The sequence below is a fragment of the Guyanagaster necrorhizus genome (assembly GCF_019112545.1).
Source record: "Guyanagaster necrorhizus MCA 3950 unplaced genomic scaffold BT62scaffold_11, whole genome shotgun sequence".
NCBI classification, from domain to species: Eukaryota; Fungi; Basidiomycota; class Agaricomycetes; order Agaricales; family Physalacriaceae; genus Guyanagaster; species Guyanagaster necrorhizus.
The window spans coordinates 628177-655308 of NW_025064890.1; the positions used below are offsets into that span (position 1 = coordinate 628177).

General features: G+C 47.0%; 13 protein-coding genes across 13 annotated transcripts; 7 read left to right on the forward strand and 6 right to left on the reverse strand.

Annotated features, from left to right (window-relative positions):
• Positions 1 to 209: 209 nt before the first annotated feature.
• On the forward strand, positions 210 to 1527 carry BT62DRAFT_1005198 (NAD-P-binding protein; the record flags this gene model as incomplete). The annotated part of the gene is made up of 9 exons (XM_043177116.1): positions 210 to 271; positions 328 to 362; positions 421 to 555; positions 621 to 636; positions 690 to 721; positions 772 to 796; positions 852 to 927; positions 996 to 1101; positions 1154 to 1527. The coding sequence occupies 9 exons, from the start codon at positions 210 to 212 to the stop codon at positions 1525 to 1527; spliced, it is 861 nt and encodes a 286-aa protein (XP_043040310.1).
• A 129-nt stretch (positions 1528 to 1656) lies between these two features.
• BT62DRAFT_931380 (uncharacterized protein) lies at positions 1657 to 2717 on the reverse strand. The gene is made up of 5 exons (XM_043186114.1): positions 2589 to 2717; positions 2309 to 2529; positions 2045 to 2238; positions 1837 to 1993; positions 1657 to 1783 (listed from the first exon to the last, which is right to left on the reverse strand). The coding sequence occupies exons 2-5, from the start codon at positions 2345 to 2347 to the stop codon at positions 1709 to 1711; spliced, it is 465 nt and encodes a 154-aa protein (XP_043040311.1). The 5' UTR covers positions 2348 to 2529; positions 2589 to 2717; the 3' UTR covers positions 1657 to 1708.
• Positions 2718 to 3463: 746 nt separating this feature from the next.
• On the forward strand, positions 3464 to 7010 carry BT62DRAFT_1075568 (uncharacterized protein). Its single transcript, XM_043179126.1, has 10 exons — positions 3464 to 3835; positions 3890 to 3946; positions 3994 to 4247; positions 4308 to 5384; positions 5434 to 5721; positions 5774 to 5920; positions 5975 to 6095; positions 6146 to 6157; positions 6214 to 6339; positions 6389 to 7010. Exons 1-10 carry the CDS (start codon positions 3475 to 3477, stop codon positions 6733 to 6735), a joined length of 2790 nt encoding a protein of 929 aa, XP_043040312.1. The 5' UTR covers positions 3464 to 3474; the 3' UTR covers positions 6736 to 7010.
• A 271-nt stretch (positions 7011 to 7281) lies between these two features.
• BT62DRAFT_88345 (uncharacterized protein) lies at positions 7282 to 9227 on the reverse strand. Its single transcript, XM_043182748.1, has 16 exons — positions 9194 to 9227; positions 9064 to 9142; positions 8987 to 9012; positions 8903 to 8928; positions 8818 to 8852; positions 8741 to 8765; positions 8682 to 8693; positions 8575 to 8630; positions 8421 to 8521; positions 8315 to 8374; positions 8235 to 8262; positions 8116 to 8173; positions 8037 to 8061; positions 7877 to 7988; positions 7753 to 7765; positions 7282 to 7694 (listed from the first exon to the last, which is right to left on the reverse strand). The coding sequence occupies exons 2-15, from the start codon at positions 9073 to 9075 to the stop codon at positions 7763 to 7765; spliced, it is 579 nt and encodes a 192-aa protein (XP_043040313.1). The 5' UTR covers positions 9076 to 9142; positions 9194 to 9227; the 3' UTR covers positions 7282 to 7694; positions 7753 to 7762.
• Positions 9127 to 10024, reverse strand: BT62DRAFT_967573 (uncharacterized protein; the record flags this gene model as incomplete). Its single annotated transcript, XM_043188868.1, has 6 exons — positions 9789 to 10024; positions 9588 to 9734; positions 9458 to 9536; positions 9385 to 9398; positions 9287 to 9331; positions 9127 to 9235 (listed from the first exon to the last, which is right to left on the reverse strand). Exons 2-6 carry the CDS (start codon positions 9662 to 9664, stop codon positions 9127 to 9129), a joined length of 324 nt encoding a protein of 107 aa, XP_043040314.1. The 5' UTR covers positions 9665 to 9734; positions 9789 to 10024.
• Positions 10025 to 10388: 364 nt separating this feature from the next.
• On the forward strand, positions 10389 to 13028 carry BT62DRAFT_1019907 (uncharacterized protein; the record flags this gene model as incomplete). The annotated part of the gene is made up of 14 exons (XM_043178259.1): positions 10389 to 11089; positions 11145 to 11331; positions 11385 to 11617; positions 11670 to 11702; positions 11761 to 11777; positions 11836 to 11947; positions 11997 to 12048; positions 12103 to 12200; positions 12262 to 12325; positions 12374 to 12430; positions 12487 to 12582; positions 12639 to 12649; positions 12706 to 12958; positions 13008 to 13028. The coding sequence occupies exons 1-14, from the start codon at positions 10788 to 10790 to the stop codon at positions 13026 to 13028; spliced, it is 1536 nt and encodes a 511-aa protein (XP_043040315.1). The 5' UTR covers positions 10389 to 10787.
• A 455-nt stretch (positions 13029 to 13483) lies between these two features.
• BT62DRAFT_967577 (acetyl-CoA synthetase-like protein) lies at positions 13484 to 16286 on the reverse strand. The gene is made up of 13 exons (XM_043188869.1): positions 15761 to 16286; positions 15626 to 15710; positions 15243 to 15580; positions 15076 to 15193; positions 14746 to 14975; positions 14590 to 14687; positions 14519 to 14528; positions 14290 to 14457; positions 14115 to 14227; positions 14025 to 14065; positions 13784 to 13972; positions 13681 to 13734; positions 13484 to 13625 (listed from the first exon to the last, which is right to left on the reverse strand). Exons 1-13 carry the CDS (start codon positions 16198 to 16200, stop codon positions 13548 to 13550), a joined length of 1962 nt encoding a protein of 653 aa, XP_043040316.1. The 5' UTR covers positions 16201 to 16286; the 3' UTR covers positions 13484 to 13547.
• Positions 16287 to 16316: 30 nt separating this feature from the next.
• On the reverse strand, positions 16317 to 17877 carry BT62DRAFT_993734 (Clavaminate synthase-like protein). Its single transcript, XM_043190425.1, has 9 exons — positions 17762 to 17877; positions 17614 to 17701; positions 17296 to 17561; positions 17120 to 17245; positions 17009 to 17069; positions 16922 to 16956; positions 16790 to 16869; positions 16640 to 16738; positions 16317 to 16590 (listed from the first exon to the last, which is right to left on the reverse strand). The coding sequence occupies exons 1-9, from the start codon at positions 17869 to 17871 to the stop codon at positions 16460 to 16462; spliced, it is 996 nt and encodes a 331-aa protein (XP_043040317.1). The 5' UTR covers positions 17872 to 17877; the 3' UTR covers positions 16317 to 16459.
• Positions 17878 to 18116: 239 nt separating this feature from the next.
• Positions 18117 to 18996, forward strand: BT62DRAFT_1075573 (cytidine deaminase-like protein). The gene is made up of 6 exons (XM_043179127.1): positions 18117 to 18196; positions 18249 to 18365; positions 18424 to 18472; positions 18528 to 18592; positions 18644 to 18668; positions 18720 to 18996. Exons 1-6 carry the CDS (start codon positions 18125 to 18127, stop codon positions 18917 to 18919), a joined length of 528 nt encoding a protein of 175 aa, XP_043040318.1. The 5' UTR covers positions 18117 to 18124; the 3' UTR covers positions 18920 to 18996.
• BT62DRAFT_986717 (cytosine-purine permease) lies at positions 18967 to 21979 on the reverse strand. Its single transcript, XM_043190013.1, has 20 exons — positions 21919 to 21979; positions 21529 to 21878; positions 21432 to 21475; positions 21231 to 21372; positions 21156 to 21174; positions 21068 to 21102; positions 20956 to 21019; positions 20818 to 20903; positions 20640 to 20767; positions 20427 to 20584; positions 20247 to 20375; positions 20177 to 20189; positions 20098 to 20113; positions 19960 to 20031; positions 19810 to 19898; positions 19717 to 19761; positions 19643 to 19664; positions 19575 to 19593; positions 19397 to 19525; positions 18967 to 19345 (listed from the first exon to the last, which is right to left on the reverse strand). Exons 2-20 carry the CDS (start codon positions 21731 to 21733, stop codon positions 19090 to 19092), a joined length of 1671 nt encoding a protein of 556 aa, XP_043040319.1. The 5' UTR covers positions 21734 to 21878; positions 21919 to 21979; the 3' UTR covers positions 18967 to 19089.
• Positions 21875 to 23306, forward strand: BT62DRAFT_986718 (Clavaminate synthase-like protein). The gene is made up of 4 exons (XM_043190014.1): positions 21875 to 22260; positions 22318 to 22874; positions 22928 to 23030; positions 23080 to 23306. Exons 1-4 carry the CDS (start codon positions 22097 to 22099, stop codon positions 23255 to 23257), a joined length of 1002 nt encoding a protein of 333 aa, XP_043040320.1. The 5' UTR covers positions 21875 to 22096; the 3' UTR covers positions 23258 to 23306.
• Positions 23307 to 24069: 763 nt separating this feature from the next.
• On the forward strand, positions 24070 to 25356 carry BT62DRAFT_980446 (uncharacterized protein; the record flags this gene model as incomplete). The annotated part of the gene is made up of 7 exons (XM_043189515.1): positions 24070 to 24140; positions 24326 to 24477; positions 24524 to 24665; positions 24719 to 24833; positions 24887 to 24889; positions 24911 to 25147; positions 25270 to 25356. The coding sequence occupies 7 exons, from the start codon at positions 24070 to 24072 to the stop codon at positions 25354 to 25356; spliced, it is 807 nt and encodes a 268-aa protein (XP_043040321.1).
• Positions 25357 to 25719: 363 nt separating this feature from the next.
• On the forward strand, positions 25720 to 26485 carry BT62DRAFT_931390 (uncharacterized protein). The gene is made up of 3 exons (XM_043186115.1): positions 25720 to 26163; positions 26216 to 26327; positions 26378 to 26485. Exons 1-3 carry the CDS (start codon positions 26067 to 26069, stop codon positions 26424 to 26426), a joined length of 258 nt encoding a protein of 85 aa, XP_043040322.1. The 5' UTR covers positions 25720 to 26066; the 3' UTR covers positions 26427 to 26485.
• Positions 26486 to 27132: the final 647 nt, after the last annotated feature.

Genomic DNA, 27132 nt, shown 5'->3' on the forward strand with positions numbered 1-27132 from the left:
CCGCGACAGAATAGAATAATGAGCTAGCTACTACCGCTATGCCACAATAAGATCGACCGACACATAAAAATCAAATGGACAAACATTCGGCATTCTTTCCAAGATGAATTATGGTTATCGACGGAGGTGCCAACAATGGTCTCACGGGCCACATGTATCCACCAGTGCATTCCCATCAAGAACCGTGATCATTTCCTACCTTGACTACGATGTCGCCTACCTTTGATATGGTCGATATGAAGGGCAAAGTTGTGATTGTCACTGGTGGAAAGTGAGTGGTTGCTGAAGGACTCTTGTTAGTGATTCTGATAGTGACATCCAGCTCAGGCATTGGCTATGGGACCGTCCGCCATCTCGCTTGAGTTGGTGCCAAGGTCCATCTGGCAGCAAGAAATGAGACACGGGCTACGGAGGCTATAGTGAAGCTCAAGACCGAGTCTCTTGAATCTGGGAATATGGATATCGTATGGCTAAAGCTCGACCTCAGTGATCCTCGACTGGCAAGACAGTCCGCGGAAGACTTCTTGCAGCAGGAAAAGCGGCTGGATGTGCTAGGTAAACCTTTCTTTCTCGGCTCTCTTCCTTGACTAGTCCATCAGTGCTGACGCCCATATTAACAGTGAATAATGCCGGCTTGTAGGCGTGAAAAGCCTCGAATTTCTCTTCCAATAGCTGACAGCCCTTGACAGGATGTTGGAACCATACGAAGCCGGGCCAGATGGTGCGTCCAATTAATTTCAGTCCCGAATTCTCACTTAATCTATTTGACAGGCATGTCAAAGCTAGTCATCGTCAAGTTAGTCCCCCGACTACTTAGTTACATGCTGATACATGAATACAGTGCCCTTCAGCTATCTCAGTCCCTTCGTTTTCACGCAAACGCTACTTCCTCTTCTCATCTCGACTTCGCAGGAGCTGAATTCCGATGTCAGAATCATCAATGCAAGTCGAATTGGCTCGATGCTTCACTCATCTGACGAAGGAATTTTTTCCAGGTTGCTTCCATATCACATAAATGGACTCGTGGATTTAAATGTGATACAGTTCAAGATCTGAATGTGTCATACGACAAGAGATGGTTCTCCAGCTTCTGGCGGTATGGTGCGTCTATATGGGTCCTACACTCATTTGTCAAGTTTATCTTTCCAACCAGCCCACTCTAAATTGCTGGTCATTCTCTGGACCAAGTCTCTTCAAAAGAGACTTGATGCCTCGGAACCACCGGTGCCTATAACTGTTATTTCACTTCACCCTGGCAGTGTAGACACCTTTACTCATAAGTGGTCCCTTGCGCCTCTGTGGAAACTACTGATCACACCGGTCGTGACCGATATAGAACGTGGGTCGTACACCTCTTTTTTTGCGGCCGCGGGAAAGGACATCAGAGACAATCGGAACAAATACAAAGGTATCTATCTTGAGGACAATCCCCCGCGAATCACCAATCCGAGCAAAGTAGCACGAGATGACGATCTTGCCCAGCGTCTTTGGACCATTACCGTTGGCTTCTTTTCCGAGCTCAGTTAGGTCTACAAGCCGAGGTCCAGATACCTATCTTCACTCTTACCTACCGTACACGCTCCCTCTGAAAACTCACATCTGTACTATTTCCTCCCCTTCCCGAAGCTTTTCAACTTATTGCTATCAGTATATGTTCGTGAAACTTGAATTCATAATATGTAACTCGTGGGTATCTACAGGGAGCTATTCAAGGTAATTCCATATAATCCATATAATCCAAGTGCGGTATACAATCCAACAGTGCTGCAGCTTCAAAGACGATCTAGCACAATGCCAAGGCATGAGCCCAGCATTGTAAGGGTCAGACTCACATACCGCTAATTTCATTATTACTTCATTCAACTTGATGAGCTTGGAGGCAATATTGTCCTCCTTTGGTTTAGAAAATCGGAATCTCTTAATCGACCGTTTACATTTCGTGATATGTTCGTTCATAAAGGCTTCATTTGCTTCCTGGATGGCTTGTCTGACGCTAGAATGAGAGAATCAGTCAGCAGGAAACAACAAAGAGAACGTCCTCAACTCAATCATCTGTCGTGCCATAAAGATAAAGGTTGGTGGATCAAGCAACTCTTTATATGCAGCCGCCCAGATGCCAAATACTGCATCGTCTATCTGCTTCGCAATATTTGGGACACGCTGCAGACGGGCGAAATGGGACCCAAGATCCTCGGAATTGGAATAGATATCGACATCTGCGAAACTGGATGTCGTGAACTGTGAAAGCCCAGAATAATATCCACGTTAACTAGACGCAATAGTATGTCCGAGACAGCAGACAACTTACGCATGGGAAGTTCAACCTCCTTGAGGCCAGGACATCCATGGTGGTGCAAGATGAAGCACGAACACGCAGCAGGGGTCCTTCTTGAAAAAGAAAGATGTGACGACAATCCGGGAGTCTCGTTACAGTGAATACGAATGCCGGCTCTCGTCGTAGGTTTCATCACCAGGATAATAGTCCTGCATTTACATCAGACAGGAAGTCGTGGCCAGACAATTGGAGACCTGATGCCCCGTTCAGTTCGATTAGGGCTCTGTTAACAGCACACATATGAAACCCTCACGATGAGCAAATGTGGCTGACATGTATCAGTAGTAGCTCGCCAGTTGAACAAATATGGCAGGACATAAGATGCGATGGACGTATACGCACTTCTCTTCGCCAGATCAGTTCATGGTGACCTAAACGTTGGTTGGCAAGGCGAGAGCGATACTAGAACTTCTAGAACTTCTAGACCGGGCCGATCTGGCCGCTTCTCAAAAAAAAATCTTTCGCAGGCTGATCTTACAGTATCGGACGATATCCAGTCCTAGGAATCTAGCAGTGCATGTATTAAAACTTCAAACCAGGTCTTGGCCTTGGTGCTGCTCTCTCCTGATATGTAGCAGAGGCCGCGGGGTCCAGAACCGCCACAATCTACCTCTTATCCTATCGCCGTTCGTAGGAGAGCATGTGGTCCCTTTAGGTCCTCTATCGCGCAGCATTCCTTATTGATCTTCATAATCCAGTCCTTCCACAGACGAACACGATATCGATCTGTGGCATATTTGTTCTTTGGACTAGTCGAGTCGCTTAGTATTGGAAATGATCAAATATATGATCTTATTCGATCTCACTGCGAGTGTGCTGCCTGTGTCTTTCCATGGCAAGTCGTCGATTTTCACGTCTGTATCATAATATCATCTCACGGTCATTTACACAGGTGTATCGAGCAAACAGGCAGTTTGCCGGGCGGTGGGGTGGCAGTGGTACGAGTATCTGCCATCTCCATCTCTTCGAGTCATAATAAGTTACAATGTAAATATTTTATCATGATGAGAATCTTGAAATAAGTGTGGACTGAAAAAAAGGGACGTGCGCGTCGAAAGCCACGTGATGTGACTCACCGCGTCGTCACGCTTTTTCCCCGTTTTGTTGATCGGATCCCCGCTTGTTTCTCTGCCTTCGCAATGACTCCCTCGACTCCCCAGCGCGCGAACCGTTCTCCCCATTCTCACTCCCATTCTTTCTCTTACTCCCATGTTCGCTCTCCATCGCCTGCAACACCGTACACGCCCCTGAGCCTGCGCTCTTTCGCGTCTTCGAACCCTTCCCCAGCATTGACAACCCCGGCCAGCATCAGAAACTTGCCTGCTGGCTTAAAACATCTCCATTTTTCCTCTCCTCAGGTCGCAAAATCATACACTTCATCCCCGAACGTATCCAGGGACCAGAGCCTCGCTGATCTCGCTCGTAACTGGCGCTCTTGCGCTAGTAAAAATGGTATCAAGGTAGCGACATGCGACGCGTCGCAATTTGTTGACGATGATGGTTGGCAGAGTCACCTTTTTTCGCCTCCAATTTACTAAGTTATAGCACATATAGTCACCGATATGTCGTTCGGTGATGTCCATGATTCTAGCTTCGTCACAGCTGAAGAAGGTGCGTCCAAGCATTCCACTTTTTACTATGTCTGATGTTCTCTGTAGCTCTCTTACCTCCGCCCTTTCTCTCAAACAACCGTCGCCGTGCTCTCTCGACTTCTCAAGCGCCTGCATCTCTCGCGATGAATGAAAGCCAGCAAATGATTCCAACCTCTCCTCTCACGTACAACAACAGCTCAACTCTGAAAAGCACCATAACGGCAACACCTCCGCCCAACCGCAATTTAGCACGCCAGCTCAAACTAAGGGGCAGCCTGACGGATCCAGCGCATACAAGGAGGCGCGAAGCTTTTGGCGTCGTTCGTCCTTTTATTAACTGCCCTAGAACCTTGACTCATACTTTAGTTGATACGAAACAGGTCTCCAACACGCCCCAACAAATGGCCTCATCCACGAATCTAGACCTTTCATTGGATTTGTTTGATATCGACGAAAATGATGTTGAGCACGATTATGACTATGACTATCAACTCGAAATCGAAACCTCTCGTACCCATGAACACCTCTTGCCACGCCACGATGACACACAGTCGCAGTACCAGCAGGATTATGTCACATACCACCTACGTAACAATGCGCCACCTCCCGCCCCGATAATGCCTGTATATGGCCAGCCAAACTTTGCCGACCCTTTCAATGCCGCTGGCGGCGTTGGAACTGGCACTGGGCTAAACAACAGCATCGCACAAAGCGTGGAACAGCATTTCCAGCAATACCGCAGTCAATATCCATTCACGCGCCAGTTGTTGCCCTATCAGGAACATTCCCTTCCCACTATTGGAGTTCCTCGAACCAACGCTAACCTGGAGCCTGGCCACCTTTCTATGCCTCTGCCTGTCACTCAATCAAAGTCATCCACCCAAGGATCCTACCATGTGCCTATGAAGACCCCCGTTCCTGAGCCACCGAGCAACCCTGTGTCATGCTCAGTTTGCTCGCGTCACAACCCACCTCGTTTGGCTATCCTCGTACCCTGCAATCACCCTTTGTGTTCAGCGTGTTTAACTAGCGCGCTTAACATCGTGGGGGAAAAGGATATGGAATGTGCAGTCTGTAAAAACAGCGTGGAAGACTTCAAGCTGATCAGCGGGTCTGGTCCAGTAAAGAAAAAGTCAAAGACTGATCGTCGGTCCTTTGGCTCAGTTGAAAGCAACGGTGACCAGAGATCGGGCTGCGATGACGAACAAATTTGCAGAGGTAAAGGCTTCATGGACCCACTATTTTCTTCTCCCGGCAGTGCGGTCAGCACTGGTTTTACGGGAGGTCTGGAAAGCGCCTTCGAATTTGGAGGTCAAGCGTTCTTCACAAATGATGACGTTAGGGCGAGCACTCCTCCGCCTGCTACCCTAAGACGCCCTCTTGACCATGACCACAGCCCCAGACGCCAGAGCCTACTAAAAGACCATGTTGTTTTGCGCATTGATAATGTTCCCTGGGTATGTCACTTTGATTAATTTGTATGAGTTGGACCTAAACATTGATTAGGATATTACTCCTCCGAGCATTTCGGCTTGGTTGCAGCAACCAGTTGAACGTGTCCATGTCCTATTAGACCGCAAAGGAAAGACTATGAGTCATGCCTTTGTTGAAGTTCAATCTGAGGAGATTGCGGCGGCTATTCTTCGTGGCGAAACATCACCTTCCTCCAGGGTAAGAGGAGATATGAGTTCTAGGGTCGGGGCTGGTAGAGGTCGAGGAAGCGTCCTTGGCAAGGGCCGAAGGGCCAGAGGCGTCACTGTTACAAGAAGTTCTCAGGAGGAATTGATGGCTGCTGTTGGTTTCTGTTGTTCACTCAGTCAAGACCCGTACTAACGTTTCTGAATAGTTGTTTCCATCATGGCGTGGTGCATTCGATGGTTCTCATCCATCTCTTGCAGGGTTGAATAACGACCGTGTCATCGGTGCTCTAGAATATGGGCTTATGACGGACGCTGAAGTTTCCGCCCTCTTGTACCTTATTCAGTCCCCAGATGTAATGACTTTTTGCTTGTATTTGCGTGATTATAGTTGCTAACGAATCGTTTAGGCACATTTTCTTAAAGTCCCCTCCTTGCCCTTCCACTCGCTTATTAGCGTTCTCAGTAAATTTCCAGCTGATGTAGACAGCCGCGTGTTCTGGTCAACAGGATTGAGAGACATACTATATGGTAAGGGTCCTTACCTGTTATCAACACTCAGTTCTAACACCCTATTTCAGACGTCACATACTGTTAGTTTCAATGTCATATAAGTCTTTGCCTGTCTTTTTGACGTCCCCTTTCGCAGCTGCCGCCCAAGTCTTATTAGGCCGCATCATGCAAGAGAAGGAAGGCCTTCGAGATAATAGTGCCTCTCTAGAGTCGAGTGCCGTCTTGCTGGAAGAAGTCGTCAGAACTGCCACGTCTTGTCAGGGTGCGTTTTTTATATCATGCGTTTGATGATTATATTGACACTCTCGCAGCCTTTACGCCGCAGCAAATGAGCAAAATATCTGAAGCACTTGAAGCTCAACCCCCCTCCTCAATGTCCGACTGCAACTCTTTGTCCTCGTATAACTCAGACGCCGATATCGAAGATGAGGACGGTGAAGCTGAAAGTGGCTACCGTACGCCGAGCAGCCTCGCTATTGCCTCAAACTCTGCCGCAACTCGTAATGATGAGCACCCTGCATCGCCACTGAGTGATCATGAACAGCTCGCTGCAGTACAAAGCGTTGATCAGATTGACGACCTTGCTCGAGAGTTTGGTGTTGAAGCCGACTTGGTACAGGCACTTGCAAAGAGACTCTCTAGCTCCGGTTTACGTTGATTTTCTCCATTGCATCCTTCCCCTTAGCTGTTCGGCGATGATCGGTATTACGTTCTTTTTTTTCCGTTTAGTTAAATAATCCTTTATGAATACTCTATATTCCTTAACGCCCTGGAACCTGTCGCTGTCCACTGCTACTTGCCTTGCTTTCCAACCCTGTTATCCGCTTTCCTTGTTTGTGGTCACTCTGCACTGTTGTTATGTAGCCCTCCCATCATCCCTTATGTTCAAAATTGTGGAATAGTACTTATCATTTTATATGTCACCTAACGGAGGGAAGCAACAATAATTTCTCCGTCGCAATTTAACGTTCAGTTGCAGTGATTAAAGTGGGTCTTGCATCCTTCAAAATCTTGGCAGCCATGCCTGGTCACTATGAGCTCATTGTTGAACGTTGTAATGCTGAGAAATCATACAGTGGCGCCTCGAGTGGCTTCCGACATATCAATCTGAGTGTGTTTCCAAGTTCCGCCTTATAATATTATTCTACGTCGTCTATCTTCCCATTAAAGGAAGGATTTAAGACTTCAATGTCACACACAGATGCACAAGCTGAATTTATGGTACTCTTTGGAACAGACTCACTGAAAAAATGACATACGAAGAGAGTCCAATATTTCTAAGTTTGCTCCAGTTACCATATTATTTGTGAAATGATCCGAGATTGAATAAAGGTACGAGTTCCACGGGTAGTTATGAGGCGGCTTTCCAGACTACAACAAGTCCTATTTTCCTAGTGTAATGTGCAACCGTTAGGCACATGATTGTTCTGTACACTCGGCGCTTCGTTCCTAACGACGATCTTATCGAGCCTTCTCTGTCCGTGAAGAGAAATCCTCGGAACGCGGTGTTTCACGCATGTGATGTTCGAGTAAATTACGGATCTGTATTTCTAAATTAATAATGATTCAAGCTCCCGGAATGCTTGGAATGGGATCTTGGCATTCGAGGCCCCCATCCTGGTGAGAATATATCAACGCCTCTGGGATCTAGACCGAGGATTTTTCCTGGACTTACTTTAAAGGAATCACTAATCGGCGTCTCAGTCACTATGAATATATCAAGTTGTGTCGGCGGCTGCACGAACTGCGGAGATAATATATCTGTGGTGTTAATAGCATGGACTAGGACTCTAACGCACCCTTTCCCTGGCAATCAAAGCCCGTGGAGTGATACGCGAACGAAATCGCGGCACAGCCGGTGATTCTTCTGCTTCATCAGGGGCCGTTCGTAGTATGTGACGGGTGTTTAAGCTAATTTCCGTGAGTAACAAACGTTGACCATCTGGAAATTTGACGGACGAGGACAAAAACGTATTTGCATATACTATATTCAACGCTAAATTTGCACGGTACGGATACAGAAAAATGATGTACGCACACCGACTGATCAGGAAACACAGAGCGAGGTAAACCCATGTCTTGGGCACCACAAGGTACTATATGTATTTTGTTATAGAATTCCGTGGTTAGAGCGAAGGTGTGCGCAGACAGTCTCACCGTGATAAGGCCGGCCACTGAGGCGAAACTAAGGGGTATCATGCAGTCAGAGTGATAACAACATAACAGTTTCCACTTACCTTGTCAGCAGCCCGGTATTAATAGAAAACTTTATTAAATGGTCGATGATCTCGTCCGTTCTGGAAACAAATGAATAAAAGCCCACGAAAATGACGGGGTAATTACTGTCTGTAACCCGTGCGTTTCTGACGCAAGAAGTAACACGACGAGATTGCCAAGCTAGTATCACAGAGGGCGGCGCTTCCGAGGCGGATAATATGTGGTATCTTCCGAGCGTCAGCGAACAGAATTCCGCCATCTGGGTGTTGCTATCAGGTACCTTCACGCTACCGAATTTCGCAAGATTGTGCAGAGCTAAAGACTGTCCCGCTGCAACTGTACATGTATAAGCCAGTAGATATAAAAGGGAATTACATCCGAGCGCACCTTCGCCGCTTACTGTATGCAGCTTAATATCCTGCTCATGATAGATTTCAACAGCGTACCAAAGTGCACAAGAGCCAGACAAAACTGTTTAGAGATAGGTATTAGCAACATGGTCAATTAGTGACAGAAAGCCCACCAAAACCAACGTCAAGATCGTCCGACGCCCGCTGACTATAAAAGTTGAGATCTCTGTAAATTCTGCATCTTGGGGAATGACTAACGTAACCAAACACGATATGTAAGGAATCTGTTGCGGCGCCACTCATCAGCAATGCATGTAATGACGGCGGTCATTGAGCGCGCACCCTTCAGAAAGACCTGATATTAACATCTTCGAAGCCTGAGTGATTATCTGAAAGTTGTCGAGATAAGAGGACATTACAGAAGATGCCATTTCTGCCTGAACTTGAAGAATGAAAGATCGAATTGGTCTTCAGGTAAACATTCATACATTGAGACTCCTGAACATTGGATTGAGTAAGAAAAGTAAGATGGATCTGAAATCAACAGACCAGATATACCGACCAAAAGGACCCGTAGTCACAAAATAATACCTACGATTCTTTGGGATGCATATTAGAGGACGTAAAATAGTTAAGACTGACCAAAAAGCATGAGACACGAGAACGACGGACGCTGTGTTGAAAATCCTTCGCGCTTATTAGGCGGGCAAGAATTCAATGTCAAAAAATTATTGACATACGTCATGATAATAACCTATACAGAGAGATTCATCGTGAACCGGCTGCGAATCATGGATCCACGCAAAGTGTTACCATCAACTTGGTTGACAGGGGATCCTTGGGGAAACGCTTATAATAGGTGTATGTCTGGGACAGAGAGATCCCATACAGGCTGGGCAATGTGTTAGATGTGGTATGCATATTTGTGAGGGCAGCGACCCACATCGAGGAGAAGAGTAAACCCAGAAGGGTCATCCCAAGGGCTATCTCTTCGCTCCTGGTCCGATGTACCACCGCCATGATGGGAAAAGAGAAATAAAATATTGATTTGAACACGGATGAAGGCAGCTTTTGTACCGGATATTATGAGCTGTGAAAACTAATTGAGCTTTGTGCAACTACAACACCATACAGGAAGGAGAACCACGCAGAGTAGCGTTATCGCGTGAGAGCTGAGCACAACAGCCAAACCGTGAGAGCCCCAGAGGATGATAGACTATGCCATTGGATGAATAAAGTTACTGTGGGTAGAAGCGCAGCATCCAAGCAACAATTTGCTCGCGAAAACCAGTCAGTTGTATTATTCATTGAACCTAAAACAAAGGGATTCTCAGGAATCCTCTTCCTGGGAGACACTTGGCCCGGGAATCATGAAAGTTGGGAGCAAGTCAAGAGCCCGATACGGGCCGATGAAGCCGGGTTATTGACAGTCAATCTCAGATTCCACGACCGTTCGTCTTCGACCTCACGATACAAGACGGTACAGTATTGAATGTTTCCTTGATGGTAATAGGCCTCCCCATTGGAGTATACTCAGTGAATCACAGTCCCACAGCTCTATACCTATAGCATTCCTGCTAGCCGACTTCACGGACCCGCCTCCCGTTCGCTATCATGATAGAAATCATTTTCGGAGCAATAAGTGTGCCTGTGGACCTGATCTGATTCAAGTTGCTTCGGGAATAAATCCCTTCGGATATTTTTGTTGCGACTACTGACGGCCATCGGGACATCAATCAAGGTCTACGAGATACATCGATAGCTAATACTTAGGGAAAACTACACACCGAAACTTGACAGCTGATAGGCTGGCTGACGGATACTGACCAAGCCGTTGTACTGCGTCTTAATGAGCTTACCATTCTGTTTTCCTCGATTGGCCATCTGGTGTTACATCGGTAGCTCCGATGGTCTAACAACAGAATAACCATAGAAACGCCGATAACAATCCTCTAAACAGCGACATGCACGTGGGAAAATTGGCCTGGACGCCGAGCCTGGATGTTGACAGATGTAAAGGGTCAGTATTGGCCCTGACGGATCTGGATGATTTTTGCGCGGAAAATGACGACGTTATTTAAAACCAACGTCGAACCGAAGGACGTCTTCATTCACTTTCTTTCCAACCACATTCTTTAACTTCATGTCGTCCGATTGTTCCGTCGATGATGCTGAGAAGGGCATCGCGGAGGGGTGCTATGCCATCCCCATTACTCTCCAGAGTTCACGACCCTCTATAGTCAGTCAGGACTCCTGTAGTGGCAAGGGTGGTTTGCCACCTCCGTGTTTACCTCTACCCCCTCTGCCTCACGCCAAGTTTGAAACGATCGCTCTTACACTTCCATCGAAAGAATTGTCGCAGAATGAGCTGGCTCTCATTCGCAGACCAACCAAAAAGCGGGTTAGCAGTTGGGTCAAGTTCAGATTGTGGTACAATACCTATCGGTGAGTAGCGAAATTTGTGATATCGTATTATTTAAAACTCAGGGCCCCCCTCCAGGCGCTTTTTCACCCTCGTTATCTTGTTCAACTTTATTTCGCTCATTTGCGCCGCCACTCGTACTTGGGAATATCCTCGTAACTACACGGGCGCCTGGATCCTTGGGAACCTCTTGTTTGCTGTTCTGGTACGGACAGAGCTGTTCACTAGATTTTTATATCTTGTCTTGTGCAGCGCATTTGCGAAGGTGTGGCTGATTTATCTCTTATGAAGTGGTCGTCGCTGATGTCTTTGTCTTAGTGGCCACCGCTGTGGTTCCGCCTTGGTATCTCCTCAGCGTTACAACATGTCGGTGGGATTCACTCTGGATGCGCCATTTCGGCGGTTATGTGGTTGATCTTCAAGTGCAGCCTGATCTTTTATGACCGCGTCAGTCTCAACGGCGCCATTCTCGCATTTGGTGTTTTGACAAACTTGGCGGTTGGTTTTGCCATGTTGTCTGCTCTGCCTTGGCTGAGGAACTCTCATCACAAGTGGGTGCTCGTTCCTTTTTGTCATTTACCTTCAAATCAACGCTTTCTTCAGCGTTTTCGAGCGACACCATAGGTTCATGGGATGGTGGGTGCTACCTTTTCGCTTATACCTCTCCCTCTGATCATTCTATTGTGCTCTATAGGGCTGGCGTTGTTTTCAGTACGTTTAATTTGATCTTTGTGGGGTACGATCGGGTCCAAAATAACAAATATTCTAGCCTGGGTCTTCGTTTTCCTCGGCGATGCTTATGATTCACAGACAAAGACGTTCTACGTAAGCAAGGTCGCGCACCAACAGGACTTCTGGTTCTTGTTGTTCATGACCATCCTGTACGTTTAGTCCCTCGGCTTCGGAGTTCCTTCTAATTTTCATTTTCAGGATCATTATACCATGGCTTACTGTCCGCAGAGTTCCAGTGGAGATAACCATCGTAAGCTGGTGTCAGTTGTTGGGCCTCACCTTTTTCATTGAATCTTTTTTCTAGCCGTCACCGAAGGTTGCTATAATTAAACTTAAGCGAGGAATGCGCCAAGGTTTGGTTTGCCGAATTTCCGAAGGACCATTGATGGAATACCACGCCTTGTAAGTCCTTATTACACACGCAACATTTTCCCGAACTTATAAATATTGATCGACGTTAAAGTGGCACAATCAGTACAGGTATCGAATCAGGAGAGCACTACTTGATTTCCGGTGTGCAAGGAGATGTGAGTTCATTCACGGCGGTGATTGCTGAGCACTCATAAAGCATCTAGTTCACGCGGCGACTTGTAGAGAATCCACCCACACATCTCTGGACAAGAGAACTCAAGGTTTGTGAATAACAACTGTTGTCTGCCTAGGTATAATTCTGTTTTTTTTTTTTTAGTTCGCTGCTGTAGGAGCTACATCGAGTCTTTACCGACGAGGTCTCCGTGTATGTACCGGCACAGGCTTGGGAGCATGTCTTTCTACATGTATTCAGGTGTGTATATTTTCCAGATTTCGAAAAATAAGACTAATCCCACATTTATTCTGAAGAACCCCAACTGGTAAATATCCTCACTTTTCAGCTGCCGTTCTAGTTCTCATACCACGATTCATATAGGTATCTGTTGTGGATGGGCTCTGACCAGGAGAAAACATTCGGACCCGAAATCTCAGGCCTGATCAAAAAGCACTTGTATCCCGACCGAGTGACGCTCTGGGACTCGAAGGCGCGCGGCACACGGGCGAATACTGTGAAGATTATCAAGGACATCTATCACGCCTGGGGCGCGGAGGTGGTAATAATTACCACCAACGCGCAGGGAAATAAAGAGATGATGGAAGGTCTGAAGGAAGCCGGGATTCCATGCTTTGTATGTCTTTAATCCTGTATATGCCGCCTGCTAATCAAGTTGTAATCAGGGAACCCTCTGGGACTTTTAAACACTCCCTCCGCTTATGAACAAGAGTCGACTTGGTTCGGTTTCGGGCCTATGGGAAAGCGGAGCGGTAGAGCTCATCGTCTGCGACACTTGCCCTCATCCACTCCTGCCCTTCTTTTGAATTGCATTCTTTCTTACATGTCACGTTCTCTTTGTACGCCGTTCTTTTAGACATCGTTGATCGCATGGACGCTACTCGGACCAACGACCTCGAATGACATGCACGATTCAGCATAGCAGGGGTTTAATCTTGGTAAGTGTCCCGACAGGCAGTTATATGGAGAAGCGTATTTCTCACGCTGTTCTCATAGCATGCACGTCCGATACGAGTTGGTCTAATGTAGCCTTAGTTACTTACCAAGTCGCGGGCGACTTTAAAACTTTTTTGTGGACGCTTGTGTATCATACCGAGTTATTGATCATGAAGTGAATATAAGACATAGTTCATGGTCATATACCGGAAAATGCTCGCTTTAAGAGAAGCTACAGTATGTGCTGCATGAGCTGTCGTTCCATAACGTCATCGCCTCTCTACCCATCCATCATTGTCTTTCAACAACTTCTTACTCCGATCTCGCAAAATGTGCTTCATGACCTTCTGTTAACATCGTAAGTAACGCAGTGAACAACCTTAACGGTAACACAACACTCACTCCGCTCGCCATCTTCGGAAGCTCATCCGTAAACCAAACCCATGCTGGAGCGTTCTAGATACCAATCAATGAACGAACCCTAACAACCCCAGCTCATACTCACCTGAGGATTCATCGCATCAGAAACCGCCTTGCGAACTTCCTCCTTTGAAATGTCATCGTGTCCCGGCGCGCGAACAATCCAAGCCCCAACGACCTCCCCATATTGGGTATCAGGCACGGCTACCGCAGCAGCTTCATGGATACCTGGATGAGTCGTCAAGGCATTTTCGATCTGAACCGGGAACAAGTTCTGTTATCCGGTCAGCAAAGCCCGCTCCTCATGAAATCTCAGAAACAATTACCTCTCCGCCTCGTATGATGATGTCCTTGATTCTGCCCACGACTGTTATGTGTGTCAGCGCATGGAGACAATGCTTTTAGAAGTTTATTACTCTTCAAATATCCCTCCTCGTCCATGATTCCCTCATCGCCGGTATGCATCCACAGCGTCCCGCTGGCGTCCCTTTGCATAACCTGAGCGGTCTGTGCATCGTCCTCCCAGTACCTGATCATCACGGTACAATGTCTATGAAATTGAAAATTAGTACAAACCCCAGAACTACGCACCCCTTCTGTACCAGATACCCCGCAACACAAATTTGTCCGGGGGTACCCACAGGAACGATTTGGTCGTCCGTATCAATTATCTTTGCTCTAACATGTGGTTGTACTTTCCCTACAGTTTCAACGCGCTTGACGATAGGATCTTCGGGCGTTGTTTGGAATGATACAGGGCTGCGAATAACGCAAGAAGTGAATCTTCTGGACGCCGGTACTTGAATAAGATGGTATCTACCTTGTTTCGGCTGCAGATAATTGTGGACTTTAACAACCGGCCGAAAAGAAAGACAACCACTAGAGACTCACTCATCCCGTACGCATTCGTCAGATCTACGAGATTCAGTTTGGCGATGAGTTCTTGCATTAAGGCTATAGGTATCGGTGACCCGGCCGCAATTCCAGTCCTACATTCATGAGCAGTCAGCGCCCAACTTGGGTGCAGACAGAATAACGACTCGTCACCGCAGACTCCTGGTGTCTGGCTCTTCCCCTCGAGCACGTCTCTCGTCGATCTCTGCCAACATCCTGAGGAAATGAGTAGGTACACCATGCAACGCTGTGCATTTCTCCTCGATTATGGCATCCACAATAGCAACTGGATCAAATATTTCTGACGGGTAGACAACACCTGCTCCATAAGACCATGTTGCGAGATTACCCAAGACAAGACGTGGGGTTGAGAAATAAGCAAACTCTCAATGCTATGTAGAACAAATGGGACTTATCAAAGCAGTGAAAGAGTGGGGGGACGTTGCCTTGTTTCAGAGTCAAACAAAAGTCTCCTGTGTTGACGTAGAACTTACAGACGATATCCTGGTCTGTCAAACGCATGCACTTGCCTACCGAAAGAGCATTATTTAATAAATTGTGATGAGTTAGCGACACAGCCTTTGGAGACCCAGTCGTGCCACTGAAACTTTAAAATAAGGAAAGGTATTGTACGCAGACAGTGGAGTGACCTAGTGAACTGCAAATTAATGACCTCGTCTTTGTGCAGGGATTTCGTTGCAAGCTGACGTTGTTGATCCAGGCCGATTCTATCTTGCCGCCATACGAATACTTCACGCCAATCTATAAGTGACTTCACCTCAAGCGCGTCTAATTCAGCTTTGCATGACTCTTCGTTATCAACGACGACTAGATTACGTAGATTCGGCAGATCTTCCTCTTGTATCTCTCCTGGATGAGCGCTTCGTATCGAAGGGAAAAGCTCTACTAGGAGTTGGATATATGCTGACGAGCGAATCCGGGGAACGACGAAGAGATGCTTGACGCCCACGTGTCTCAAAGCAGTCGCCTGTAACTAATCAAAGGGAGGAAGGAACGCAACTTTGAGACTTACAAACTCGTTCACCCGGTAGGCCGGGTTGATGGTAACGAGAATAGCTCCAATAGACGCACAAGCCCATTGAAGAATCGCATAGGCGCTACAATAGTTTTCAGGCTAGATATTAGATAAAGAATGGATCATGCTCACCTGTTATTCCCCATGAGAATTCCCACACGATCGCCCTTCTGGATACCCATGACCAAGAGACCCCGAGCAGCAGAGCTAATGCACCTGTCGAAATCCGCAAAATCCCAAGCCAAGTGGGACTCTACGCCGAGATTGGCCAAGAGAGGACCTCCAAGAGAACAAGCGTGCTCATTCCTGCATATCAAAGCCGGTTTCGTAGCATGTTTTGGCAGGACTTCGGAGGCGAAGTAGTCGGGTAGTGTCTTGTGGCACAGCGGTGGATGAAGGGACCCTTCCACTGAAGACATGGTCAGATTCCGAGTCCATCGTCGCCTTGAAGATGATGCTAGCCTTGACAGCATTGTAATGAGGCCCCGCATGACGTGGGTCTGGGGTAAGAGATGATATATCACGCGCGCAATCAAGTTGGCCTGAATTTGTGAGTCGGCTCCGACAAACATAGTTCATTGTAAAGCAAGGGGCGGCAAGAAAATCCAGGAGCGAGAAAAAAATAGAGTGCCTACATTAAATAATGATCTTATCGTCGAAAAAAAAAAAAAGTTAATTTATTATATTCGTAGAAGTTGCATCAAAAGTAAAGGTATAAGTACAAGTAACGCTTCTGTAGTAGAGACAGGTCGCAATTGAAACTTTGAGCATCGTAATTGCCGATGAAGGGTTATGTCATTAATCTGATAGCTAAGCAGGTCGGATAGGCTTCTAAATCTCTATAGGCATTGGCTGTTGATACGTTCCATCAAACCGATTCCTTAGATGAGATTCCACCGAAACTGCATTCACAGACTTCGAAGCGTCGTAGATAGATCTGACGATTACGTCGAGGTTTCCATCTACCCTCAGGATTAAACAAGCAGAGCACAAAACAAGGGTAACCCATACCAAGGAAGAAGGGAATCGAATAACGGTCATTTCCAGAACGATTAATCACCCGGTGTAGAGAAGAAAGATACTTCCCGTCAGTGTACATTTGAAGTAGGTCTGGATGAAACGATGAGTAAAGAGTGGATTGAGAGAGTAACTCAGGCTAACCGCCAACGTTAACAACATAGGCACCATGTGCCGGCTCGATAGGGAACCATTTGCCGTTAGACCATAGTTCCAGTCCAGGACTAACGTCTTCAATCAGAAAAAAAACAGCCGCAAAGTGCTGAGCCAACTTACGTCCCAGAAGTCGCAAGTAAAGTTAAGGCCCCAAACTGTGCCAGAAGGTCAGTCAATATAACGGAAACGAAAAAGAAAATGACAGACATCGGTATGGGCCCCAGCCCCAATCTGTGGTTCCTTCGTATTACAACGTTGGGGAGGATAACTGGAAGATGTCAATATAAGATAAGCGCATGGAAGGTAAATAGAACTTACTGAAGAAGACGGATAGCAGCTGTAGGGTCTTTGCAAAAAGGTGCAAAGTATTTCTCCGGAAGATCAAGCGACAAAGCAACAAGCTCCATAAGATCCGTCGAGAGCTTGAGGCATGCCTCGTAGTACCTGCCGTCACATATTAACACTACGAACGGCGGCTTAGATAAAATACATACTCATTCATCACGTCTCTCATCCCAGCGACGTCCGGCCAGCAGTTTACACCCTGAGCAAACCGGTTGAAGAACGGATGATCCCCACTCATCTTGTCGTCTCCAATCAGGAAGCCTTCTTTGAGGTCCATCTCAAGATTTTCATTCGAGGGCCTGGTTTCAAGAGAGATACCAAGTTCATCATGACCGACCACCGCGCCCTGGAGGCTCTGGCGCTCGAGAATCTCATATCCGCGGTTGGTCCATGGATCGCGAGCAAACGCGAGTTTCTAGAATGAGTTAGTGGCGCGAAATACACTCTGAGAACACATGAAATTTTACTTCTTCGACTGGAAGCGCAAAGAAGCCAACTGAGGTTTCGAACGCTCGTTCAATCAATTCTTGAGGAACAGGATGGTCGACTATCTGGCTGGCCCGGAAGGACGAGAAATTTAGCTCGCTCTACGGTTACCAGCGATTGTTTACGCACAAGAATCCTGACGACGCGCAAGCTGCACCAATCTCAAGCACGATGTCTGCCTTGCGCTCTGGCACCTTGCAGTCGGCGAGACCGATAACGGGAACATGTGGGATGGTCATTGCTAGGCAGTAAATAACACCAGGTGCACTAAGATAAGATGCGCTGCACTGCGAAGACTCGGCTTTGAATGACACATATTATGAGTAGAGGATTTGATGTTGGCAGTCTTATCGAGTGTTATTTTTAAAAAATTAAAAAATTTTCGGATCAATCCCGCTCTTCCGATTCCGCGGATCGAGGCCACGGCCAACATGCGCTTTGACAAGTGAGCATGATCGCGTCGCGTCTTCGAATTTGTTCAAGACTTTCACAATGGCTACCAACAGCATCAAGTACACATCTGAGCTAATGCCAATGCGCCCTTCCACTCCCAGCCGCGACGAGGTTGTTCCTGCGTACTCAGTCGCCGCACAAAGTGACTGATAAACCTGTCAAGATGCTGAAACATCTGAACCATTCAATAGCCATCCAAAAGCGCGCCGTAACATTTGGGAAGCGTCCTTTCGGTGCCATCCTTGTGGGGCCGGAAAGCGAAGTATTGCTTACACATCAGGCATGTTCCAATCTCAGACAGTCGTCAAGCATCTTGAAATCATGTCGCCGGTCCATAGAGCATTGACGTTGTCAACCACGCAGAAGCTTCTCTAGCTCGTTTAGCAGGTTTGTTTCATGAAGGTCCCTTTCTTTATACGAGATTGACAGCTTTTCATACCAGTAACGCACTACTCTCTACCTTTCCTCTGGAAGTGTACGTTATACACGGTATGGGAGCCATGTCCGGTAAGCTGTCCGGGTCCTCAAATTCAAATCTCTACTAATCCTTCAAACTAGATGTGCACCTCCACCATCTACTGGGGTTCGTTCGCCTTTTTCTGCATAACAGCCTAGATGTCTGACTCAAGTGAAGCTAATATCGGTCGTATCGTCTGGGCAGCCTCAAATGATGCCCTACTGGAACTTTGTGGTCCTTCGAATCCTCAAAACCTCGGCTTTCATCTGGGATCTGTAGAGCTTCTATCCCGGGGAAAGAAGGATATAAAATGTGTGGGTCCTTTTGAGGAATTAGAGAAGGACGTATGCAAAGAAAGTCAACCTTACTTCAGTTGAAGCTGACAAGTCATGTCGTGCGAATTCTGAAATCAACTGTGTAATGTGTAACGAATAAGAGCTTTATCGAAATTACCATGCTTCATAATGGGCACTAAGGTCTAAGCTACATATCTAGTATCTAAACAAACTATCTGTAAATAATCGTAGGAGCTTGTATCTATCAAGTTCTAAGCCTCCATCTTCTCATCGGAATGAGCACTCTCATGGTCATGCCTTTCACCAAAGTCCATCTCGCAGAGTGTCTCCTTCGCCGGAAAAACCTTGCTCAGGACAACATAGACAGTCCCTGCCGTAAAGAAGGAATAGAGATATCCAATATCGAACAGATGAGTAGCGCCAGCAGTGACAGTGATGTTCGTGTTGATTGTGTTGATTAATCCGGGAAGAGGAGGCACAAAACCGATAAACATCGCCACAGCGGCTCTGCGTATATGATCGTTATAAAATTTCGGAAGGCAGATGGAGTCTACTTACCTCCAATTGATCCCATAAACGTTTCCATATGAGTATATTCCTTTCGGATCGTAAAGCTGAGGAATGGACAACTTGCGTCTCTTGATGATATAGTAGTCGGCCATCATCATCGCTGAAATGGGACCCAACCTGACTGGGTGTCAGTACAATCTCCGCAAATTATTAAATAGAAGCATACCAAATTGTATAACCAGACACTATTCGGGACGGTTAGCTAGGGACGGACACAAACATTCTGATACTTACTAAAGTCCAAAAAGCTTGATGCCTGTAAGAACGAACTCAGCTACGCGGCGAACACGAAGAAGGGTGTGGTATACCTTGGCCAAAACTTCCCATGGTACGAAAGCCCAGCAACCAATGAACTGGATTATGTTAAAAACTATAGAGTGCCGCAGACTTTATATGCTTACCGCCGCTATGATCTGTCCTCTTCGAATGTTAATATAATTTGGGAAGATAGACACCAAGTCATTCGCAGCACTGATCGAGTTTGCCGATACTGCCGACGGAAACAACTATCATCGGTTCGAGCTGCGGATACATGTCGTCGAAACACATACCATTGGTCCCAATCTGCGCAATTACAAGACCGATTGAAACAAAGGCCGCGCCTGCACGCCCCCCGCGAGAAGCTACACAGAAAAGAGCGATACTTTAATTAGATTCAACGCTGTCAAAATTTAAGGTCAAATGCTTACTCCAGTTGGTTATGATCTATCATTCGAAGAGTTCGTAACTTTATGAGCAGGTACGCTCAGGATATAGGTAGAATCATACCTCGTTAGGGTTCCTAGTGACGAATTGAGACAACTGTAGAAGTGGTAAGAGTAAGATTCAAACGACTCACCAAATAACTTCTCCGTATAACGACTCAGAAACAGCTGCGGTCATGATACCTAGGATCGCAACAACCGTAAAGATAGCCGGGATATGGAATGCCTGCCACCACTGCGTTCGTGAGCTCTTCGAATAACGACTACAATACTCCGATCAGTTCTTCTCGTGCACCGGCTAAGGTTTATCTCACCTGAAGTCCGGAATATTCACTCCTAGCGTAGCGTAGCTTCCTAGACACGAATTAAGATTGGACAAGAAGCTCCATGCGAGCAGAGATCCGTGCAGCGGATTTGCGTCGGTCAATAATGCGGTACTTCCAGCTGAGACACCAGCAGAGTGAACGGTGGCCTGTAATGGATGCACTTAGTACGCTGACGTCTACAAGGATAGTTTTAAAACTCGCCCCCATTACGGCTAGCATGGCAATCGGCGCAATGATTGACTTGATGCGGAAGAACCAGCGGATCTTAGTGTATGGTACGATGAGGAAAGGGAATTGGATAATGAAATAGATGAGGTATGCACACATGCCTGCCGTTAAAGTTAATAGCGATAGATGTAAAGAGATGATCTTCACGCACCAGCAGTGGTCATACCAATGTTGTCTGGCAAGTGATTAGGAACGTTCCGGAATGAAGGCCAGATAGCGTTAATCAATTGCTGCATCCTATCGTACGTGTAAGAGGCACGAAGCGTGGCTTGGCACTGAGATAGCTCACGATTGTCCACCCGTAACAGCGCCTATACCGAGCCAAAAAATTGCAAGGATGCATCGAGAAATGACTGTATTCCTATTAGTTACGGGAATCATGAATATAGGAATTGACCCACTTGCGAACCAGGCGAAAAAGAATCCGAAAGATGACCTGGTAAGACGAAGTGAATGCTATTGTAGTCATTACTATTGTATCTCACGCACCGAATAATGACTGGGAATGCTACAAATGGGAAGTTTTAATTACAAAGCAAGGGGACACGAAATGGATGCGCATACGGATTCCTAGTCTTGCTCCAATGACACCATTGATACTTATGACGATGGCGATCATAAAAAATCCCATGGACACACACACAATGGAGAGCTTCCAGTTCAATCCAACCGCGACCATCGAACTACCTTGTTCCCAAATAGAAATCTGCCAGCACCAGTTGTGTCAATTGAGAATTCCATGTTATGTCCCTGGTATATTCTCACCGAGAATGCATCACATATCCAATACGCAAAGTAGTCCCAAGCGCCTGTCCTTGCATTTAATTAAACAAATCGGTGTGCCAAGGTTAAGGAGACGTACCCCAGGTACGGTCGGCAGGCGGAGTAGGATCCATATCCCGGTTGGACCATTTGCTTGAGGGGGCATATGAACTTGGATTGTGCGCGACCTGTAGACGCTTGCGAAGAATAGGATGCTCTTCGTCGGCAGGGTAACTGTCAATGACGACGGAATCCGTAGTCTTCGCCATCATGGAATAGTGCGCAGAGCGCAACCGAACATCCATATAAAGTACTGCTGCGAAGCCGCCAACGGCTTTACTGATAGGACAGGTTGCACTCAAGTTGATGAATTTGTATTTGGGAACCACGCGGTAAGTAAGGAGAGCGAGGTTCGCCGCGGCATAATAGACGCTTTTACTTGTCTGCTTACTACGACATTAGAATCTCTGCAGCATCAAGATATCATTACCTCTGAAATTGTGCCTGGCATTGGTGTCTGTCCTTCCTCGGATCTTGGCCGCGGTTTCTGTACGGCTTGTTAAGTATAGAAACAACATTGTCCTTATCATCAGTTGATAAGTACAAGCCTGGATTGATAACGACGTGCAAAATAACCCCTCTGCTTCGGATCACTAACTCACAAAACAATGACTGCTCGCACTGTTCCTTACATCTCCCTTCGCGACTTCGATCTTCGCAAAAACGAAATCGCCAAAGAACTCATTGATGCTGCTGAGAACGTTGGATTCTTTGTCCTCGTGGACCAGGAGAGTCCCAGCAAGCAAGATATTGCTGACATATTTGAGCTCTCGTGAGTCAAGGTCGCGGCGCTTCCAGTCCGTTCCTATCTGACCAATACCATTCGTAGCGCGCGGTACTTTGCATTACCTGAGGAGATCAAGGCAAAGGTCCCCTTCATCCGGGAAGAGAACTGCGGCTGGGAGAAGGACGCACAGGTCCGTCCATCGACCGGCGTTGCTGACCCCAAAGAGTCCATACAACTTCAAGCATTCCGTGCTGATACTTACTGGCCCACCGACCTTCCTGGTATACCAGCATTCCGCGAAAAGTGTTTGGAATTCATGGACAAGACCCAGATACTTTCCCTCAAGATCCTCTCGCTTTTCGCTGTCGCCCTTGGTTTCCCTCCAGATTTTTTCTCTGAGGCGCATGATACCAGCAAGGGAGACTGCTTGTCGACTTTGAGACTTCTGAAGTATCATGATGCGACGGGAAAGAACTTTGGTCCGAACGCGTGGAGAGCAGGAGCCCATACCGATTTTGATTGTTTAACGTTGCTGTATCAGCAGGATGGCGGTGATGGCCTGGAGGTTTGCCCCGGCAGAGAGGCTCACACTAGTTTTGCTCAAGGAGACGACTGGACTCCCGTTCCTGCTCGGACAGGTGAAATTACGGTTAATATTGGTATGCTGTGGGGATTTCGTACATCGCTCATGCACTAACAATTTACTTACAAGGCGACATGTTGATGGCTTGGAGCGAAGACAGGTTCAAGTCACTTTTCCATAGAGTCCGTGCGCCAGGACCAAACGATAACCAAAAGCCGCGTCTGAGTATTGGGTAATTCACTTTTCCCCCCTTCTTCGTGTCCTGACTGCTCTTGTATCAGGTACTTTAACCAACCGCGCCCAAGCGTTCTTGTCGACGGCCCCTCCCATAAATATGCGGCACAGACGGCTAAAGAGTATATTGTGAATGCCATGCATCGTAACTACTTGGCAGCTCAGCAATTGAAGACGGAGCAACTGGCGGCAGAGATAAACGCCCCTGCTGTCGCTGTCACCTAGTTTTGAAATGTGCTAATCCATATGAATATAAATATATAGCTACTGCGATCTTAGTCGGGCGTAAGTTATACAACCTGCTCGTTCAACTGCTTTATATTTTGCACCAAGGCCGGCCCGAATTTGCCGGTTTTTCATCTTCGCACCTAACTTGTACCCAAACATACGATGACAGGGCTCGGCCTTTCCTGATCAGCTCAAGTCATGGTACCGATGTTCTTTGGAGAGCAGCCTCTTGGAATCTGCCGTCGAATTGAGGCACAATAATTTTAAAATCGCGGGGCCGTACTCAACCCAAGTGAGTGGCAAAAATAGGTTACATCTGTGGCAAACGCGACAGAAGGGCTAACTACGACATATACTAGCTTATCTACAATGAAATGTCCTCTGAAATGGACGAACATGCAAGTAAATGCGTACGAGAACCCAATGGCGACTAAATGCCAGTGCCTCGACGTCTCGCGATCTCTGCAGTATATAAGGGCGGGGTGATTTGGTATGCCCCGTCCCAACTCGTTGCGATACCACCGCCGCTACTCATTCTGCATCATCGCCATGTTGCTCAGTGTCGCTGTGACTGCCTTTGCCTTCATGATGTCTGCATACGCCTAACTCAAGCCTAAACAGTTGGTAAGTTCCTTCTACGCTCCTATCTATTTGTTTGGCTTACTCGTAACTTATAGCTTGACCGTACATTGACTTGATTCGTGGTAGCAGGTGAAGTCGGGCTAAGCTCGTAAGCGAATCGGCAATAAGCACACGGTCGGTTTGCTCTCATTCAGATTGTTACTGTCCAGGCCTGCTTTCGTCCTGTCATGGTCATTTGGCTTTTTCCCATAAATGTGAATCTCCTCCTTCTACTGCTTAAGTCTCGGATAAATGCACGGTCCGTCGCCATTCAGATTGCGCCTTGCCATCTGGTGGCCGTCCTCATGACATGTTTTCACAGTGACTTCGTTCATGGGTTTAAAACCAGGACATTCTATTCTTCTCTGGTCGTCATCCCGTCATGTTGGAGTATGTTGCCTTACTTTCCTCGCTTTGTTTCCCCTTCTGACAAAGTTCTTGCAGGATAAAGCTCTCAACCGTGTCTCTATGTGCTGCGGCACTTGTACCCGTTGCAGGTGCTGTGACGGTCATACCATCCACTTCCTTCTCCTCCTACTCGACGCTCGAAAGCTATTGGAATTATCTGTACCCTTGGGGATCAGATCACAATGGCAGTAAGTCGATTATGAATTGGCGCGTACTCAATTTACGAGCTTCTAGGTGCCCGAATGGTTGGAAACTCGACTGTACATAGCAACATTGCTATTGCTTCAAGTACGCTGAGCCTCATAGCCACACCCACATCAAATGCTTCCCCGCCTACAAGCACAACTAATCCACATCTCGCCATTCATTACGCTAGGTGAGCGCGAGAAGATTTCTTTCCTGCGTTCATCCTGTAATTCTGTTCGCCAGTGGTGCAATCAATGCGAAAGACTACATCACCGTGACCGCCAAAAACTCGTATACAATCTATGGCGAATTCAGCGCTCCGACAGCAGTAGGCACATGGCCTGCATTTTGGTTGACAGTAAGCACATTGAAGACGCTGGCACAAACTTATATCTTTCCTCTCGTTCACAGGCAGTTGAGAGTTGACCACCTGAGACGGGCATAGGCGAATGGAAAGGCACTGCTGATAATTGGTACAACACGTTCAACACCTCTTCAGTAGTCCAATCGACTTTGGTGGACTGGCCCACCGATCTCTCTTTTCATTCACTGAAAGCGGTCCTCACTGCGGAATCGAACGGGGAAGATGTGAAGATCGACTTTTATATGGATAATCAATTCAAAGTCACTCAATATGGTGAAGGGTTTGTTGGAAGTGCCTTGTACTTGTTCGTCAATCACCTTCCTTCTCCTTTTATTTGCTACTCATTTCATACCCCTCTTCAGAATTATTAATCTACAGGTCTGTTATGTAAACATTTGAATCGGGCGTTATACTCATTGGTATCCACCAGATGGAAGGCAGTTCTGGAACACCAGGTCCTACGGGGACAACGACGTACAAGGTTCGGAACGTTGAAGTAACTCGAACTGGGTCGTAGGTGGAGCGCTTCAAGCTTACTTGAAATTGTATATTACTTAGGATCCACATATGTAATACGAAGTTTTGACTCAAGTGATGTTGAGAGGGTGGCGAGAGTCACTTCTCTCACGAGAGGCTCGCGCAGTCACTGACAGGCGTAAAGGCTAGTCGATTGCGGAAACCCCTCGCTACGCTACGTGTACTGGCTCATATATATACGGTAGGAATAACAAATACGGGCTAAACCAGGGGAGACGGGGGGAAGAGGAAAAAACGTCAGGTAAAAGTATCGGGCCGTGGAACGACTCGTAACAGATGTGGACCTAATCGAAGATCAATCCTTTCACTGCTTTGACAGATGGCTGATGTGCATGCACATTCCCACTCTATTCAATTGCGGCGTACGCTAACCTCGACATTGCTTCCTCCTTGAGGACTTCACCGTACCATCTTGTGTCTAGGTTCTACTGCGTGTTGTCTTCTGCCATAGATTATGCATACCTTCTGGTGACGGACTGGGGTTATAGCATGGTGCTCCTGTGACAGCGCTGAATTTGATCCCACAAGCGTTACACCCTTACCAGTGTTATTCACATCCCCAAAATCATCGGGACATGCAGAAAACGCATGAAGACAGCTAGCAAGGCTCTGTTCGTATATTAGCCATCGGGCAACCCGACTGCGAGACCAACTCCCCGCATCTCTTTGACACCACAGGCAACTTATATAATGCGTCTCTCTCCCATCTTTGTGTTTTTTGTTACATCTCTGGCTCTTGTGCATCAAACCCATGCAGGCCCAATCAGCTACGGTATATGCCAAACTGGTGAGCTCAAACACGCTGGCTAGAAGGGTACGGACCTGATAGTGAAATTTAGGCTGTAATGCTCTAGCTGTTGCGTGCTATGCAGCCGCTGGATTCACGTTTGGGACAATCGCAGCGCCAGCTGCACCGGCTGCGATTGTCAGCTGCAACTCTGCACTCGGAGCGTATGTGGTTCCGTCCGTATAATTAGCCATACATTTACACGTGTATGCAGATGCTCTGCTTCATGCGCCTCTGTAGCTTTGTTTTCGCCGACTCCGTGAAGGGCTGTATCCGTAGTAGGATGTGCATGTTTGAATCTTGAGCAATGAGGATATGGCGTTATGCACCGTTAGACGACGAAAGTCCAGAACCCATGTACCGGAAGAGGGAAGAAAAGCTCGTCCTCATGTAGTAAGTAGAAGGTATAGCGCTGCTGCCATGGCTCGGCACGCGGTATCCGTTCGTGGACACGTTGCTTTATCGATTTGCTTATTGTTGATTCTCCAGGATTGTTCATCTGAATCATCTCCATCAACGTCCAACTTTGCATCGTGCACTAGGCTACATGCTATGAGTCAAACGATAAAGTGACGGGAACCTGGCGCTCCATGGCAAGAAGCTGTACTCACCATGCTATACAACTTGACGTATGAACGCTATCAGAGACTTCTGATGAAAGATCTTCCTCACTAGCGCTGGGTGATAGCTCCGTCCTAGTATGGCCTTCATACCAATGCAGTGGACGTTTACGTTGATACGGCTGCTTCCTTGCGACCTTTCACATGCTTGGATATTGCATCTGGACTCTGTTGCCAAGTTGTCTTCATTCAATTGCGTTATGCGTATCCCCGAGGGACAGCTGCAGTAGCTAAAGCATCAGAATTCATTTCCGAATCTCTAAGCGCGGCGCGCTTATTGGCAACATTATTATTATTATCCTCGACGTAATTGGACGACACGGAAAGCGCGTAAAAACAGCTGACCAGG